This window comes from Rhinoraja longicauda, chromosome 11 (genome assembly GCF_053455715.1).
Source record: "Rhinoraja longicauda isolate Sanriku21f chromosome 11, sRhiLon1.1, whole genome shotgun sequence".
Taxonomy (NCBI): domain Eukaryota; kingdom Metazoa; phylum Chordata; class Chondrichthyes; order Rajiformes; family Arhynchobatidae; genus Rhinoraja; species Rhinoraja longicauda.
Genome location: NC_135963.1, coordinates 34360547 through 34375494, shown reverse-complemented (window position 1 = coordinate 34375494; position 14948 = coordinate 34360547). Strand labels below are relative to the sequence as shown.

At 40.1% G+C, this 14948-nt stretch overlaps 1 protein-coding gene across 2 annotated transcripts in view; it reads left to right on the top strand.

The window, feature by feature from the left end:
- The window catches only part of LOC144597787 (biotin-dependent 3-methylcrotonyl-coenzyme A carboxylase beta1 subunit), a 32107-nt gene extending 17976 nt beyond the window's left edge, over nt 1–14131 (top strand). For both annotated transcript variants that reach the window (XM_078407376.1, XM_078407377.1), the window contains exons 9-13: nt 5238–5394; nt 6407–6529; nt 10247–10389; nt 11073–11154; nt 12799–14131. In XM_078407376.1, coding sequence (XP_078263502.1) covers nt 5238–5394; nt 6407–6529; nt 10247–10389; nt 11073–11154; nt 12799–12882 — 589 coding nt within the window. In that variant the 3' untranslated portion in view covers nt 12883–14131. The remainder of the gene's footprint in view (nt 1–5237; nt 5395–6406; nt 6530–10246; nt 10390–11072; nt 11155–12798) is intronic.
- The last annotated feature ends 817 nt before the right edge of the window (nt 14132–14948 follow it).

Here is a 14948-nt window from a genome sequence, read left to right as displayed (position 1 = left end):
GTAAGACCTCTGTGTGACTTAAGGGCTTGTCCCACTTAGGCGATTTTAAGGCGACTGCCAGCGATTAGGCTGAGGGACTGGTTTCTGCGCTGTGTGACTCAATGAGTCTTCAAGGATATTGATAAGCTGAGTGAGTGGGTGAGAATATGATAGATGGAATATAAAGTAATATACAAAGTGTTGTATATCTGTGTCCTTCAAAAATGCTGCCTGACCGGCTGAATTACTCCAGCACTTTGTGATTTACTCGCGATTCCAGCATTTGCAGTTCGTTTTGCTTCTGTAGATGGAATAAAGTATGGAAAAGGGTGAGGTCACCTAAACAGGGTATTTAAATGGGGGGCAGTGTGAACTGAGGAAGCTGCTATAAGGTTGCAGGGTGACTTGGACAGGCTGTGTGAGTGGGCGGATGCATGGCAGATGCAGTTTAATGTGGATAAGTGTGAGGTTATCCACTTTGGTGGTAGGAATAGGAAGGCAGATTATTATCTGAATGGTGTCAAGTTAGGAAAAGGGGATGTACAACAAGATCTGGGTGTCCTAGTGCTTCAGTCACTGAAAGGAAGCATGCAGGTACAGCAGGCAGTGAAGAAAGCCAATGGAATGTTGGCCTTCATAACAAGAGGAGTTGAGTATAGGAGCAAAGAGGTCCTTCCACAGTTGTACAGGGCCCTCGTGAGACCGCACCTGGAGTACTGTGTGCAGTTTTGGTCTCCAAATTTGAGGAAGGATATTCTTGCTATTGAGGGCGTGCAGCGTAGGTTTACTCGATTAATTCCCGGAATGGCAGGACTGTCATATGTTGAAAGACTGGAGCGACTAGGCTTATATACATTGGAATTTGGAAGGATGAGAGGGGATCTTATTGAAACATATAAGATTATTAAGGGGTTGGACACGTTAGAGGCAGGAAACATGTTCCCAATGTTGGGGGAGTCCAGAACCAGGGGCCACAGTTCAAGAATAAGGGGTAGGCCATTTAGAACAGAGATGAGGAAAAACTTTTTCAGTCAGAGTTGTAAATCTGTGGAATTCTCTGCCTCAGAAGGCAGTGGAGGCCAATTCTCTGAATGCATTCAAGAGAGAGCTAGATAGAGCTCTTAAGGATAGCAGAGTCAGGGGGTATGTGGAGAAGGCAGGAACGGGGTACTGATTGAGAATGATCAGCCATGATCACATTGAATGGTGGTGCTGGCTCGAAGGGCCGAATGGCCTACTCCTGCACCTATTGTCGATAAGGCATTGGGTTAACCCTGTAGGGGCGCATGTGGGATTTTACATCAGTTGTATTGTCTTTGCTGAGATCACACTTGGAGCATTGTGCACAGCTTTGACACCGTCCTGAGAAAAGGATGTACATGCCCTGGAGGGAATATAGCTTTGATTCATTGGACTGGCTTCAAAGATGGCGCGTTTACTGTATGAGAAACAATTGAGGCTTAATTGGGCTGTATTCTCTGGGAGAATGACAGATCTGATTGAAGATACAGGGCATGACAGGTTGGATGCAGAGAGGATGAGGAGAAATTTCTTCGCACAGTGCGTAATGAATCTTTGAAATTCTTTATGCCGGAGTGGTGTGGAAGCTCTGCCAGTGTTGTTTCAAACCTAAATTGTTAGATTTCTGATTATTAGAGAATCAAAGGATGAAGGGATAGATCAGGAGAATGGCCCCAACAAAGAAGATCAGCAATTAATGATGAATGGTGGAGGTGTAAATTTTACTTTTAGTGTATTTAAACTCTCCGATAATAAAGCCAACCATAAATTATGCCTTCATAATTGCCATTTCCATATGCATATTCACCTTCAATGGCTTATGTACAAGAGCACTTGGATCTCTTTCAATGGGTGGTGCAGGAAAATGGTGCTGAGAAAGTAAATCAGCAATGAACAATGATTAATGGAATAGGCACAAAGCGCTGTGTAGGAGCCATTTTGCAGTTATTAGTTATTTTTGCTTATTAATATCACTACCTTGTATTCTGCTGTAGTTTGGACACTATAGAGTTAATGCAATGCTTGCGTAGGGGCTGGGCGGAGCTAGAGTACGGGCAGTTGGGTACGTCCGGGCATAGTGGGTGAGCTGGGAGGTGCTGACAGAGGGTCAGCTAGAAGCTCCGCCAAAAGATTTATCAGCCATGATGTAATCGCCTGTAAGTTTTATTAACTAGAAGATTAATACAAACTGTGTCGAAGTTATATCTGGCAATTCGTAACGATCGCATAGACTGTGGTAAGATATGGAATTTTACCTAGCAATTAATAATCAGTCGATGACAAGAGATATGCCAATATGTTTATTGCACCTTCAAATAAAGAAGACTAACTATTAAACGTCTGGGAGGATCTCTGTTATTAGTTGTTCGAGTTATTACGCTTATCGCTGACCCGGTCTATGCAAGTGGCAGCTTGGGAGCTAATTGAGATAGACGAGAAGCTGGCCGCTACAGGCTGGATGACCTTACTGCTTCTGTTCCTCAAAGATCTTGTGCTATATTTTTACTAACTCCTCAGATTAAGGAAGCTTGAGGAATGTAAGTGATAAAACAGTTCGAAGGCCAATTTCTTTATTTGGAAATAAATATGTCCACAACTTGAATATTATTTGTATTTGTGGGGATATCTGTAGCAAGTCTCACATACTTTTGGATTGAGTACAGGAAAAAAATGTAGTTGGGGTTAAAATGTCTGACCTTATCATTGAGGATGACATTTCCTTTTTCACCCCCCTGCCCTCAGTGGAATTGAATGTTAGGAAGGGAGTTGAGCGGATAGCTGATACTTGAAACCTCTTTGGCAACAAATTACAAATTTCTACCAACTCTTTTTCCATTTTGCTTTTTTGCTATGTAAATTTCAAATGTAGCATGTCACACTTGCTCCTGTTTCCTGTTTCCTATTACACTACTGTGCCAAAGGAAAGACTTGTAATGCAGATTCTTACTGCAACTTGTTTCTTTCCCAGGATTCATTTTTTTTAAACATTTCTAATTTTCAGGCTTTTGTCACACACGCTTGATATCCCAATCACCTTTCTCACCTTAACATGCCTTTTCTTTGGTTTCTCAGTTTGCGGGTGCTCTGCCCTGTGGTCCTTGTTGTTTTACCTAGATTTCTCCATAAATACAAGTTTATGTAATAGTTGAGGATTATCTGTTCCATAACATGGAAATCCCATTGTAATGGGAGGGGATCTAACTGTTATGGGCTAGAATCCATGAACCTTATTTAATTAGTTTAAACTGATTTTGGCTTCGGTTGTAAACAAGCACAGATTGAAAAGAATCACAAAATGACTGAATAGGATTACACAGGAATACGTATGTTTCGTCTCACTGCAAAGCAAAAAAAATCTGCAGCTGCTGCAAATCTGAAATAAAAGCAAATTTGGGAAATATTCAGTGGGTCAGGGAGGATTAGATAGAGATTAAAACCGTTAATGTTTCATGAGATTCATGAATATGGGGCAATGAAGGGCTGAAGTGTGTTTAGCCAGGACTCTGACCAAAATGTCATCTGTCCATTCCCTCCACTGATGCTACCTGATACGTTGAATTCCTCCTGGTATTTATTTCCTTGCTCATGATTCTGGCATCTGCAGTTGCTTTGTCCTCTTTTTATATCTTCTCTTGGCAACACTGCATGCACAATTCTCAGTTTGAATCATTGAATAGCTGCCCAGAGAGATGTCTGATTAATTTTGCTCCACCCCTGCCTCTGAAACATGAATTGTTTGAGCACACTGCTCCACTAATCTAGCACAGCAATGATGAATCGTACCATTCTAGATTGTGCAATCATCAACTAGGTCAAAACAAGCAAATGGAAAATAATATTTTAAAAGGACAAGAAATGAACTGATATCTTGATCTTTCAATTCAAGTTTCTTGCTTTGAGTTCTGCACAAAAAAGATTGAATTGGCTTCTTCTAAATATGCTACATTCAAAATTATATAATTTGTGTGATACAAATCGCAAGATTGAATGAGATTTGTGAATGGGAGTCTTCACACTATGGAAGTAGAATGTGATATTTGGAAGTTGAACAAAAATTTGTTGTTACTTTGACTTTATCAAAATATATATGCTAAATGCAGTGAGGGATGTCAAAATTGAGTTGAAGATCATTCTTTGATTTGGCCACCCAAAGTTATCAAACAGAAAAAGACATGGAAGACTGCAAAGCAAATCGGCTTTTATTCACTATGTCAAAACTGCCTTACACTAACATGCTATTATAATTTTTTTTGCATATAAGTTGTAACTAGTGTAGGAGCTATTTATGTTTAGGCTAGCTACTGTTGGTATATTATATTATTTTGTCTAGATATATTTTGTAGTATTATTTTGGACACTTGGGGGCGGTCATTAGATGCACAGGTTGGGCATAGGGGACAGGAAGTGGCAGGCACAGGGAGGGAAAGCATACAGTTCTCACCAGACCAGGGTCAGAGCAGCCAGCTACAACTTGCATGCAGAATAAGGAAATCCTGGTATGTTCATCTCCTTGTTTGTACAACTACTTCAATAAACAACCAATTAAACTGGAAATAACGACTGGAAGATCTGTTCTATTAGGTCTGCGTAAGATCACTCCGACTTACCTGTGTAGTAATGGCAAGTAGAAAAGAGGTCGCTGAAAAAGTCGGAAAGTTGCCATTACAACTAATATGAAAACTTCTGTGAATATGACTGTCAATTCCTGCTTCGTCTTAAGCATCTTAATGCACGTAGTATAGAAATTCATCCTCAGTCATATACAGTAAAGATTCAAGTAACATCTGTTCTACGATGATTTCTAAAATTTGGTTTTATGTATTTTTACTGTACTTTCTTTTTGGTGGAAATATTTTCCTAAAATTTTCTATATTTTTTATAAAGTAAATATTTCTGTTGAGTTTCCCCAAAATCAAACACAAGTGAATACACTTATTTGCTTCAGCAACCATATGATTTAAAGGAAACTAACTTCTTAATATTGCACATGTTCTTATTATTGAGCGAGCTGATGACTGATGCTGGTTTCCGCATTGGGTTCACAGTCTCAACATAGGGGGTTGGTCATTCAGAACAGAGTTGAAATGGCATTCCTTAACCCAAAGAGCAGTGAGCAGTGGTATAAATCTCCCAAGATTTCCTTTCTGATTTTGCAACCAGATGTTCACCATTATTAGTTATGTGAATACTTGTGCCCATTGTGGCAACTGATTGTAAATACAATGTTTTATTTTCAGCCATCTCGTTGGAATTGTGGCTAACAACGGAGAACTCACTCAGAATGCATCTCTAAAAGGCAGCCATTTTGTACAACTTTGTGACCAGAGAAACATTCCTATCATATTTCTTCAGAATACAAGACCAAATCATACCGTGACAAGATTGCTATCCAAGGTACAAGAGAAATATTTGATATAACTGGATTGAATGCCTGTATAAATCCCAAATAATGTAAGAGAAATAAATGTTGGTAATTAACAAATGGACAAGGCAAATTATGACGTTCCTTCGGCAAACTCTGCAGAATACATGTTACAGTTTGTTTAACTCCAGCTCAACGCAAAAGCAGACTTGGGGCAAGAATTAGGTTACATAGTTTGGTTGCTATTAGATCTGTATGTGGAACTGTCCAGCAATGAATTTGGAAATTTGGCACAAAATAAAGAGTCAATCATCTTTCAAACATCTTGTGCAACTAAAGTTTGTGATGCTAGCAGAATAATTTTGTTGTCTTTTTGGGCACTCAATGCGTAGCAGCTTCTGATTGAATATTCTTGTTTGGATGAGAACACCGAGCTTGTAGTCTGTATGAACTTGACAGAAGTCTGAGGTTATTAAATGATCAGCCGAGAGTTGATCCTTGTTTTTCGGTAATTGAAAATCAAAAACCTGCAAATGGTGGAAATCCTTGTTTTCCAGGCATATCCTTTGATTTGAGGAACAATCTAGGCAGCACAGTGGTGCAATGACAGAATAGATACCTTGCAGCCCCAGAGACCGGGTTTGATCCTGACTTCGGTGCTGTCTGTACAGAGTTTGTATGCTCTCCCTGTGACCACGTGGGTTTTCTCTGGGTGCTCCAGCTTCCTCCCACATTCTAGAGAAGTGCAGATTTATAGATTAATTGCCTTCTGTAAATTGTCCCGTGTGTGTAGGATAGAACTAATGTATGGGTAATCGTTTGTCGGCATGGACTTCATGGGCTGAGGGGCCTGTTTCCACACTGTATCTCTAAACACTAAATATGTTTAAAGAGATAACGGATTCAGACCTTTGCACAATATAGAAAATTTACTTGTACTTGGTGTCTTGAAGATCTGGAAGAAAGGATTATAAACATTGCAATGACTACATCTTGCGTTACGAACCCATTAATTTTGTATAATATGATAAATTTCCTTTGTAGGCTGGAGCTATTACGAACCAACTGAAGGCGCAAGGCTCCATGATAGCTTCTGTAGCATGTGCCACTGTTCCCAAGATAACCATTGTAATCGGAGGCTGCTATGGTGGTGAAAGCTTTGCTATGGTATATTCTAGAAGTTTTACTCCATGACACCTGTAAAATATAATGGTTAAATGAATGTACAAATTTTCTTTCCAGGTAAGATGTTTCTTCCTGTTGTAAATTAATATATTGACGGTGAATTTGTCGTTAGGATTGAGGACTGGCTTAGTCATAGAAAACAGAAGGGTGTGGTGGAAGTGTGTTATTCTGGCTGTAGATTTAGGACCAGTGAAGCTCCACAGGGATCTATGCTGGGACTCTGTTAATTATGATATATAAATTACTTGGACATAAACATAGATGGGTTGGTTAGTAAATTTGTGGATAACAACAAAATTGGTTGAGCTGCAGACAGTGAGGAAAGCTGTCAAAGTATACAGCAGGGCATAGATCAGCTACATAAATGGGCGGAGAAATGGCAGATGGAGTTTAATCTGAGCAAGTGTGAAGTGTTGGGAGGTCGAATGCAAGGGGAAAGTGTGCAAATAATGGCACAACCCTTAGTACCATTAATTACAGAGGGATCTTGGAGTCTAAGTCCAATGCTCCCTGAAAGTGGCAGCACAAGTAGATAGAATGGTGAAAAAGGCATATGGTATGTTGGCATTCATCAGTTGGGGCATTGAGTATGAGACGGAAAGTCATGTTGCAGCTTTTTAGGACTTTAGTTAGTCTGCAATTGGAGCATTGTGTGCAATTCTGGTTGCTCCATTATAGGAAATGGATGAGGGTTCGGAGAGGTTGCAGAATAATTTTACCTGAATGCTGTTTGGATTAGAGAGTATTAGGCATAAGGAAGCGTCTCCTGCAGCTCGGCTGCAATCTGCGGCGTGCGGTGGTGATGGCATGGGCCCGTTGCCAGGCGGCGAGTGTCTTCCGGGGCCGTGGGTGGGCCAGAGTGGAGAGGGAGAAGGCACTGCCCTCAGCCCTATTACTCCTGCGGGCCGGGCATGGAGCCGAAGCCTCTCCTACTGCTCAGCTGTGATCAGCCGGGATGGCCATCTTGTGGATCCTCTGCCGTGTGCTGCATCATGGGAGGAAGGTGAGGTGCGGGGCACGCCGGGACGGGCACCGGTCCTCCCACTGGTCCTCCCGGGGGGGGGGGGGGGGGCGTCGCATTTCTTAAAGTTTATTAGGTAAATTGTTTTTAAAAAGTAACAAAAGTGGGTTTATACAGACCATGGGGGAGTGGAGAGTAGTGTGGGCCTAAAATTGTCACGCTGTCGGGTATCGTTTTGGCTGTCTGGAGGGCATGGTACACACATAAACACATAAACAAATAAACATATGTAAACAAACAAACCGAGAGTTTTAGTAATATATAGAAGCTGAATGGTTATAGATGGGGTAGACATTCAGAATCTTTTTTCCACTGTGGAAAGGTAAAAAACTAGAGAGCATAGCATTCAGGTAAAAGGGGCAAAGTTAAAAGGAAATGTATTTTATAGAGCGGTGGGAAATTGGATCGCGCTGCCAGAGGTGTGGTGTTGTGGAGGTAAATTGGTTAGTGGAATTTAAGAGACTTATGGATAGGCACATGGATATGCAGGGAATGGAAGGATATGAATCGCATGTAGGCAGAAGAGATTAATGTAACTTGATGTGTCTGTCATAACATTGTTGGCCAGAGGGCCTGTTCCTGTGTCACGCTGCTCTGTGCTCAGTGACATCTGGGGAGAGTGCGTGCACACACGTGTAAGATCAAATCATTTGGTTGTTTTCTGATGCTTCCATGGCTGGATAGCCCATATGCTCAGCATATGGTAGCAGTGAAGTAGGAATCTGTCATTTTTTTCATATTGGAGGCTTGTGACCAGTGTTCTGCTTCAGAATTGATGCTGGGTCCACTGATGTTGGTCATCATCACCAATCAGACAAAACATTATGACCACCTGCCTAATATGCTGTTGGTCCTCCGTGTGCCGCCAAAACAGCGCCGATCCGCCGAGGCATGGACTCTACAAGACCCCTGAAGGTGTCCTGTGGTATCTGGCTCCAAAAGATTAGCAGCAGATCCTTCAAGTCCTGTAAGTTGTGAGGTGGAGCCGCCATGGATCGGACTTGTCGATCCAGCACATCCCACAGATGCTCAATCGGATTGAGATCTGGAGAATTTGGAGGCCAGGGCAACACCCTGAACACTTCATCATTTTCCTCAAAACATTCCCGAACAATGTGTGCAGTGTGGCAGGGCACATTATCCTGCAGGAAGAGGCCACTGCCATCAGGGAATACCATTGCCGTGAAGGGGTGTACCTGGTCTGCAACGGTTTGGGTAGGTGACATGTGTCAAATTGACGTCCACATGAATGGCCGGACCCAGGGTTTACCAGCTGAACATTGCCCAGAGCATCACACTCCCTCCACCGGCTTGTCGTCTTCCCACAGTCAGTTCGGACCAGACGGGATAGCCTTCTTTGCCCTCGCGCATTGAGCCTTGGGCACCCAACACCCTGTCGCCGATTTGTGGTTTGTCCCTCTTTGGACCACTGTCGTTAGGTACTCACCACTGCTGACTGGGAGCACCCCACAAGCCTTGCCGTTTCAGAGATGCTCTGACCCAGTCGTCTGGCCGTACCAATTTGGCCCTTGTCCCATTTTTCCTGCATCCAACACATTAACCTCAAGAACTGACTGTCCACTTGCTGCTTAATATATCCCACCCCTCGACAGATGCCATTGTACCAAGATAATCAATGTTATTCACTTCACCTGTCAGTGGTCATAATGTTTTGGCTGATCGGTGTATATTAATAATTTGGAAGCGAATGTTGTTGGCAAAGTTAGTAAATTAGCAGATGACACTAACATTGGGTATATAGTGTCTGGTGAAAAAGGTTATCTAAGATCACAATACGATTTTGATCAACTGGGAACATGGGCAGATAGAATTTAACTGTCAAGTGTAAGAGATTGCATTTTGACAAGTTAAACTACAGCAGGGTACTGGAAAGTGTTGTAGAACAAAGTGACCTAGAGGTACAAGTACATGGATCCCTGAAAGTGGCGACAGGATGGTGAGAAAGGCGGTGGTTTGCTTGCCTTCATGAGTCAGAGCATCAAGTACAAGTTGGTACCTTGTATTACAACTGTAAAAGAGGGTGAGACCGCACTTGGAATATTGTGTGCAGTTTTGGTCACCATAGCTTTAAGATATCATTAAGCTGGAAAAGGTGCAGAAAAGAGGATGTAACCAGAGGGCTTGAGTTATAAGGAGAGACTGGATAGGCTGTGGATTTTTGTCCATAAGAGTGCAGGAAGTCGAGGGTGACATTACGGCGGTTTATAAAGTCGTGAGGTTACAGATTAGGCGAATGGTTCGACTTTTTCCTCAAGTGGAGAAGACTAAAACCAGAGGGCATGGATTTAAAGCAGGAGGAGCATCTTTTTCACAAAAGGCACGTGGAATGAACTGTCAGAAGAAGTGGGAAGGGCAGATCCAATTGAACCAAACAGGCACATGGATAGGAATGGTTTACAGATACATGGCCCCAATGCGGACAAATAAGACTAGCTTGGGTAGGTAACGTGGTCAGCATGGACAAATTGTGCTGAAGGGCCTATTTCCTTGCTGCATAACTCTGACTCTATTGTGGTTTTACCATTATGTTAGCCCATGGTCCCAGGTTTTTTTTTTCCGCCTGGTCAAGTTGAGGATAGCATCTGTCATCTGAAGGCAACACCATGTACACTATGGCTCATGGATAATATTTAAATGAAGATCTTTTTATGTTTCAGTGTGGTAGATCATTTGATCCAAACTTCCTTTTTTTATGGCCTAATGCCAGGATTGGACTAGTTAGCCCAAAGCACTGCTCAGAGTTCCTGGAAATTGATGGAAACATCCAAGATGAGGCACAGCTTAAGACCTTGAAAGAAATGTGAGTATCTGTGCTGTTTTGAGTTGAGAGAAAATAATCTGTAATTTCATTCGAAACATATGTTCTACTTAACATATGAACAAGTATGCAATTTTACTTTTAGGCAATCAAATTCAAACAATGTTTCACTTTCATGTAAGTGGCCCTAAAGTCACATTTTGGGGCTTTGGGCATCACTGACAAGGCCAGCATTTATTGCTCATTCCTAATTGTTCAGGACTGAGTGGTTTGCAAGGTCATTTCATCGGACAATTGAAGAGAAAACTGTGTTGCTATGGACCTGAAAACAGGCTAAATTGGGCAAAATGGCAGATACCCTCTCCTGAAGGACATTTGTGAACCAGGTGGATTTTTATGAGTTTTGTGGTCTTCATGACGCTTGTATCGAATTCCAGATTATTAAATGCACTTATTAACCGTGCCTTAGTGGAAATTGAACCAAAATCTCTATCCCAGGTAAATGGCCACTGAACATGTTTACTATGCACCGTAAATTAAACATCTACCAATTGAAAGTGAAACTGAATTTTGAAAAAAACAATGTATATTGTATTTTTATTGAATGTGGGAATGTGGACATGAGTTTTCAATGGAGTAGATAAAAATAGATACTCTGCACCATGTACAGCTTAATGCAGATGTTTCTAATTGTTCCGTTTTAAAGTAATTATTTTACTCTTTAGGCTTGAGGTTGAAACCTCTGCTTTTCATTCCACCTCTCGGATTTGGGATGATGGTGTAATACTGCCTGCAGATACTCGAACGGTAAACTCGTACTTACATCTGTTCCAATTTCTTTAATTTCTTTTGCATTTCTCTTCCATTGTTACTACATTTCTGCAGCACTTGGATTCACTCTGTACCATACTGCAGGGGTTATTAACAACATGAGTTTTGTTTGTTAAATGAGCTGCTGATCCCATATTTACAAGATGATCTTCTTTGAGAAGTTTACATGAGATTGTTTTTGCTGAACCAGACTTTAAAAAAAATTCTGATGTAACCTCATCCACGTTACAGAATAAGTGTTTTTGTGAATTAGAGTAAATTTTATATTGGTCTATTTGGAGGTAAATAAGTGTGGCATTTAGCAGAATGGGTGCTGACAGATCTTTCCCTTCTACTCTCTTCTGAAAGCCCTTCTGAGTTTGGGAAATTATTCCAAGGGCACCAGTGACCTCCCTGTGTCCAAGTGGATATTCTTCATGTGTCAGTCTATGTCAAACAATAGAGTAACATACTCTTCAATTGTGAGAGGTGGCAAAACTGAGACTGATCCTGTCCACCTAACCCCACACATAAACTAACCAATGGGACTCCACTCAGGATTGGGAAGTGTTATTTAATTATTCTCTCATGTTATTTGACAGTATTGAAGCCATTTGTAGTATTGCAGCTTATATAAAATTTCTGAGCATAAACAGAACTTTAATTCTACTTGTCTGGGTAAGTTATTATTGCCCTGCGCCGTGCCATGCACGTTGTGATTCGACTGTCGACACCCAGAATCACTAAGTTTCTACCAAGACAGGGTAATTTGAGATATTTAGAAAGGAGGAAAATGAACATGATGATGCACTCTTAACAAAAATGCTCAAATTATAACTTTATTGTGCCTGGTTGCTGATTATGATTTTGTCCCTTCTATTGAACCTTTAGACAACCGTATTCACCCTATGTTAGAATCCTCCCATTCCCTACCAAGCTGTAAATGTGAGGAACTCAACAGATTTGGATTGGTTTCTCTGAATTTCCAGTTAAATCAGTCCTTCCACAATCATTTTATGCCTGACATGATTTCTGGCATGGCATTTATTCGCATGTTTTGCATAGTTTTCATTGTAGCTTGTGTTTCACCACTGTCTTCTGTGCTTGTGATAACAATGTCCCCAGCCTGCTGGAAACGGCCCAATGAGCTACAAATTCCATTCTGTTGATTCATTGATATGTTTTACAATCTTAACCATTCAGCTGACCAATGTACTATGGATTCGCTTTCATAAGGCTCACAGAATTAGGAGTAAAGCTTAAATCTGTTGCATTTGCCATTTTAAAAATGTCATTGTCCTTTAGTTATGCATCCCATGCCACAGTTTAAAAATCCATAAATACACAACCAGTCAATTAACAGCTTGAAAAATTGATAATGTAGATTGTCTGTAATGGGAACTTTTTAGATTATTTTGCATATTTCCAGGTTTTAAATATTTCCCTTTGCATACCTATTTGTTTCATTGTAATTTTAATTTTCTATATCTGTGAAAGTTATTGCAAAACCTGGGATTCAGTTTCAGGTTGTTGCCAAATTAAAAATACTTGTTTTATGACTAACTAATCAAATACAGAGCTCTGAAAGAAATATATTATTGGATTGACTAAATCTAATTCTGAACTGTCTATATGTTACAGGTAATTGGTCAGTGTTTAAATATCATCAAACAGAAACCCCGGTTTCACACTCACCCAGAAAGGCAGGTTATATTGAGGATATAAACACAGAAATTGGCCAATGAACAAAGAAATTTAATGAATAAAAAAATGAAGAAATCCATGGAATTTTGCTTCTTTTGATTAAGGATGGCAGAGCAGACTCAATTTTCAAAAATGCTTAATGTAATTATTATGACTAAAATGCCTGGTGAAAAATAAATAAATCATCGTGATTCCGCAAGATCCTATTTGTTGCATGAAATGCAGAAATAATAAACTGCTGGTTCAAGTTGCTAAAGGTTTCATATTTGCAGAATGGAGTATTTTCAATAAATAACATGCAGTGTTTATCAATCACCTGAGATAAAACACAATCGTATTCATTTGTAACAAATACCTGAAATGAACTTTTTCTGCAGCTTAGTCTGGCACCTCTATCCTCAAACTGATCATCCTTATTAGTTCATTTAAACAATGAGACCTGGCCTGATTGTGAGACCAAAGCATTCCAGCCCAAAGTTTGTGTGGACAGATCTTTGATTATTTCAATAATGTTTGTTATATCATTATGAACTTGGAACACTAAATACTCTCCAATGATGGTGAATGCTATCCCAACCATAGCAAAGTGTGTTTGAGTGAATCTGAAGTATTGATAAATATTTCTGCTATTTAGTTCAGTGAAGATTATGATGAGGAAATAATTCTCAATATCACAATAATAGTGGGTTATTAATTCACAAAAAGTTGAGACATTAAAGCAAAATCAAAGCTGTTGAAGACCCTGACAAAGCAGCATATCATGACTGGTGCTACACATTATGGGCATTCCATCCTAATTAGTTCTCTGGTTATGGACAGAGCTTTCCAATTCATACTATTAATTGAGTGATTAGTTTATTCATTTCAAGGTGTATTAAGAGTCAAACAAACACGGGGCTGTATTCCTCTCGTAGAACGATTTCGGTAGAGCACTTGTAATTTTGAGAGTTGGGAACTTTTATGTAATTTTCACTGGTGGCAACCCAGAAAATGACGATATCCAGATTCATAGCTTTCCACTTTGGAATTTGAATTCATAGCCTTCGTTGCACAACTTCACAGCACTAACTTGTACTTTATAACTGAGTAATTGAATGATCTGCCAAAGTTCATTCATCAGGCTCTTATGTGGAATGACAACTTGCATGAGGTGGTTGAGGGTAGCCAGAGCTTCTGTCAAGTCACCATCAGACCGTCAAAACTTCAAAAGAGATATGTATAATCAAAGCTTTGTATATTTTCACTTTGGTTAATGTGGAATATTTGATAATGATGAATTTTTATGTATTATCATCCTAGAAAAATAAAAATCTTTAATTACAAATTTTGAGATCTGGAATGGAGCATTTATCCGAACTAAACCACACACATTAAGTTGACGTTAAGTACAAATTATCCAATTTTTTCAAATAAGAAACTGGATTTTAAAATGTGCCATGATGTCTGGGACCTATGTTTGAATATGGTGTATTGGAAAGTGTATTATAAAAACATTAACAATCTAATGAGTTTGAAATTCAGTTTGGTAGAAAATGGCCACATGTACACATCACAAGCAACATTTTGGTAAATGAGCAATTTTATTCAAGGACAATTTGGTGTCATTCTGAAGGCTGATATGATTCCTAGAGAACACTATGGAGGCAAAGTTGTTCCATCTAATTGCACTATATCTGAACTAGCATGCATATTATATTGATTGATATGAATGCTCAGAACAGACAATTCTGCATTTCTCAATTCAAGTTTTTAAAATCAGAATGCATTTCAGTCATGCAAAATGAACCTCAATGCTCCCATGCCCTACTCTTTACCATGGATGATAGCCCCTATTCCCTCATCTTTACCATGGACAGCCAGTCCCTCACCAGAAAGGTCTCAAGAACCCCCTCATCCACCTATTATTTGTCAGGCTTTGCCCTGTTCCTATTTTCCAGCTTTCTCCCCCCACACTATCAGTCGAAAGAAGAGTCCTGACCTGAAATGTCACCTATCCATGTTCTCCAGAGATGCTGCCTGCCCATCTGAGTAACTCCAGCACTTTGTCTTTTTTTAAGTAGAGTCAAGTTGACGAATTGCTCTCTTAT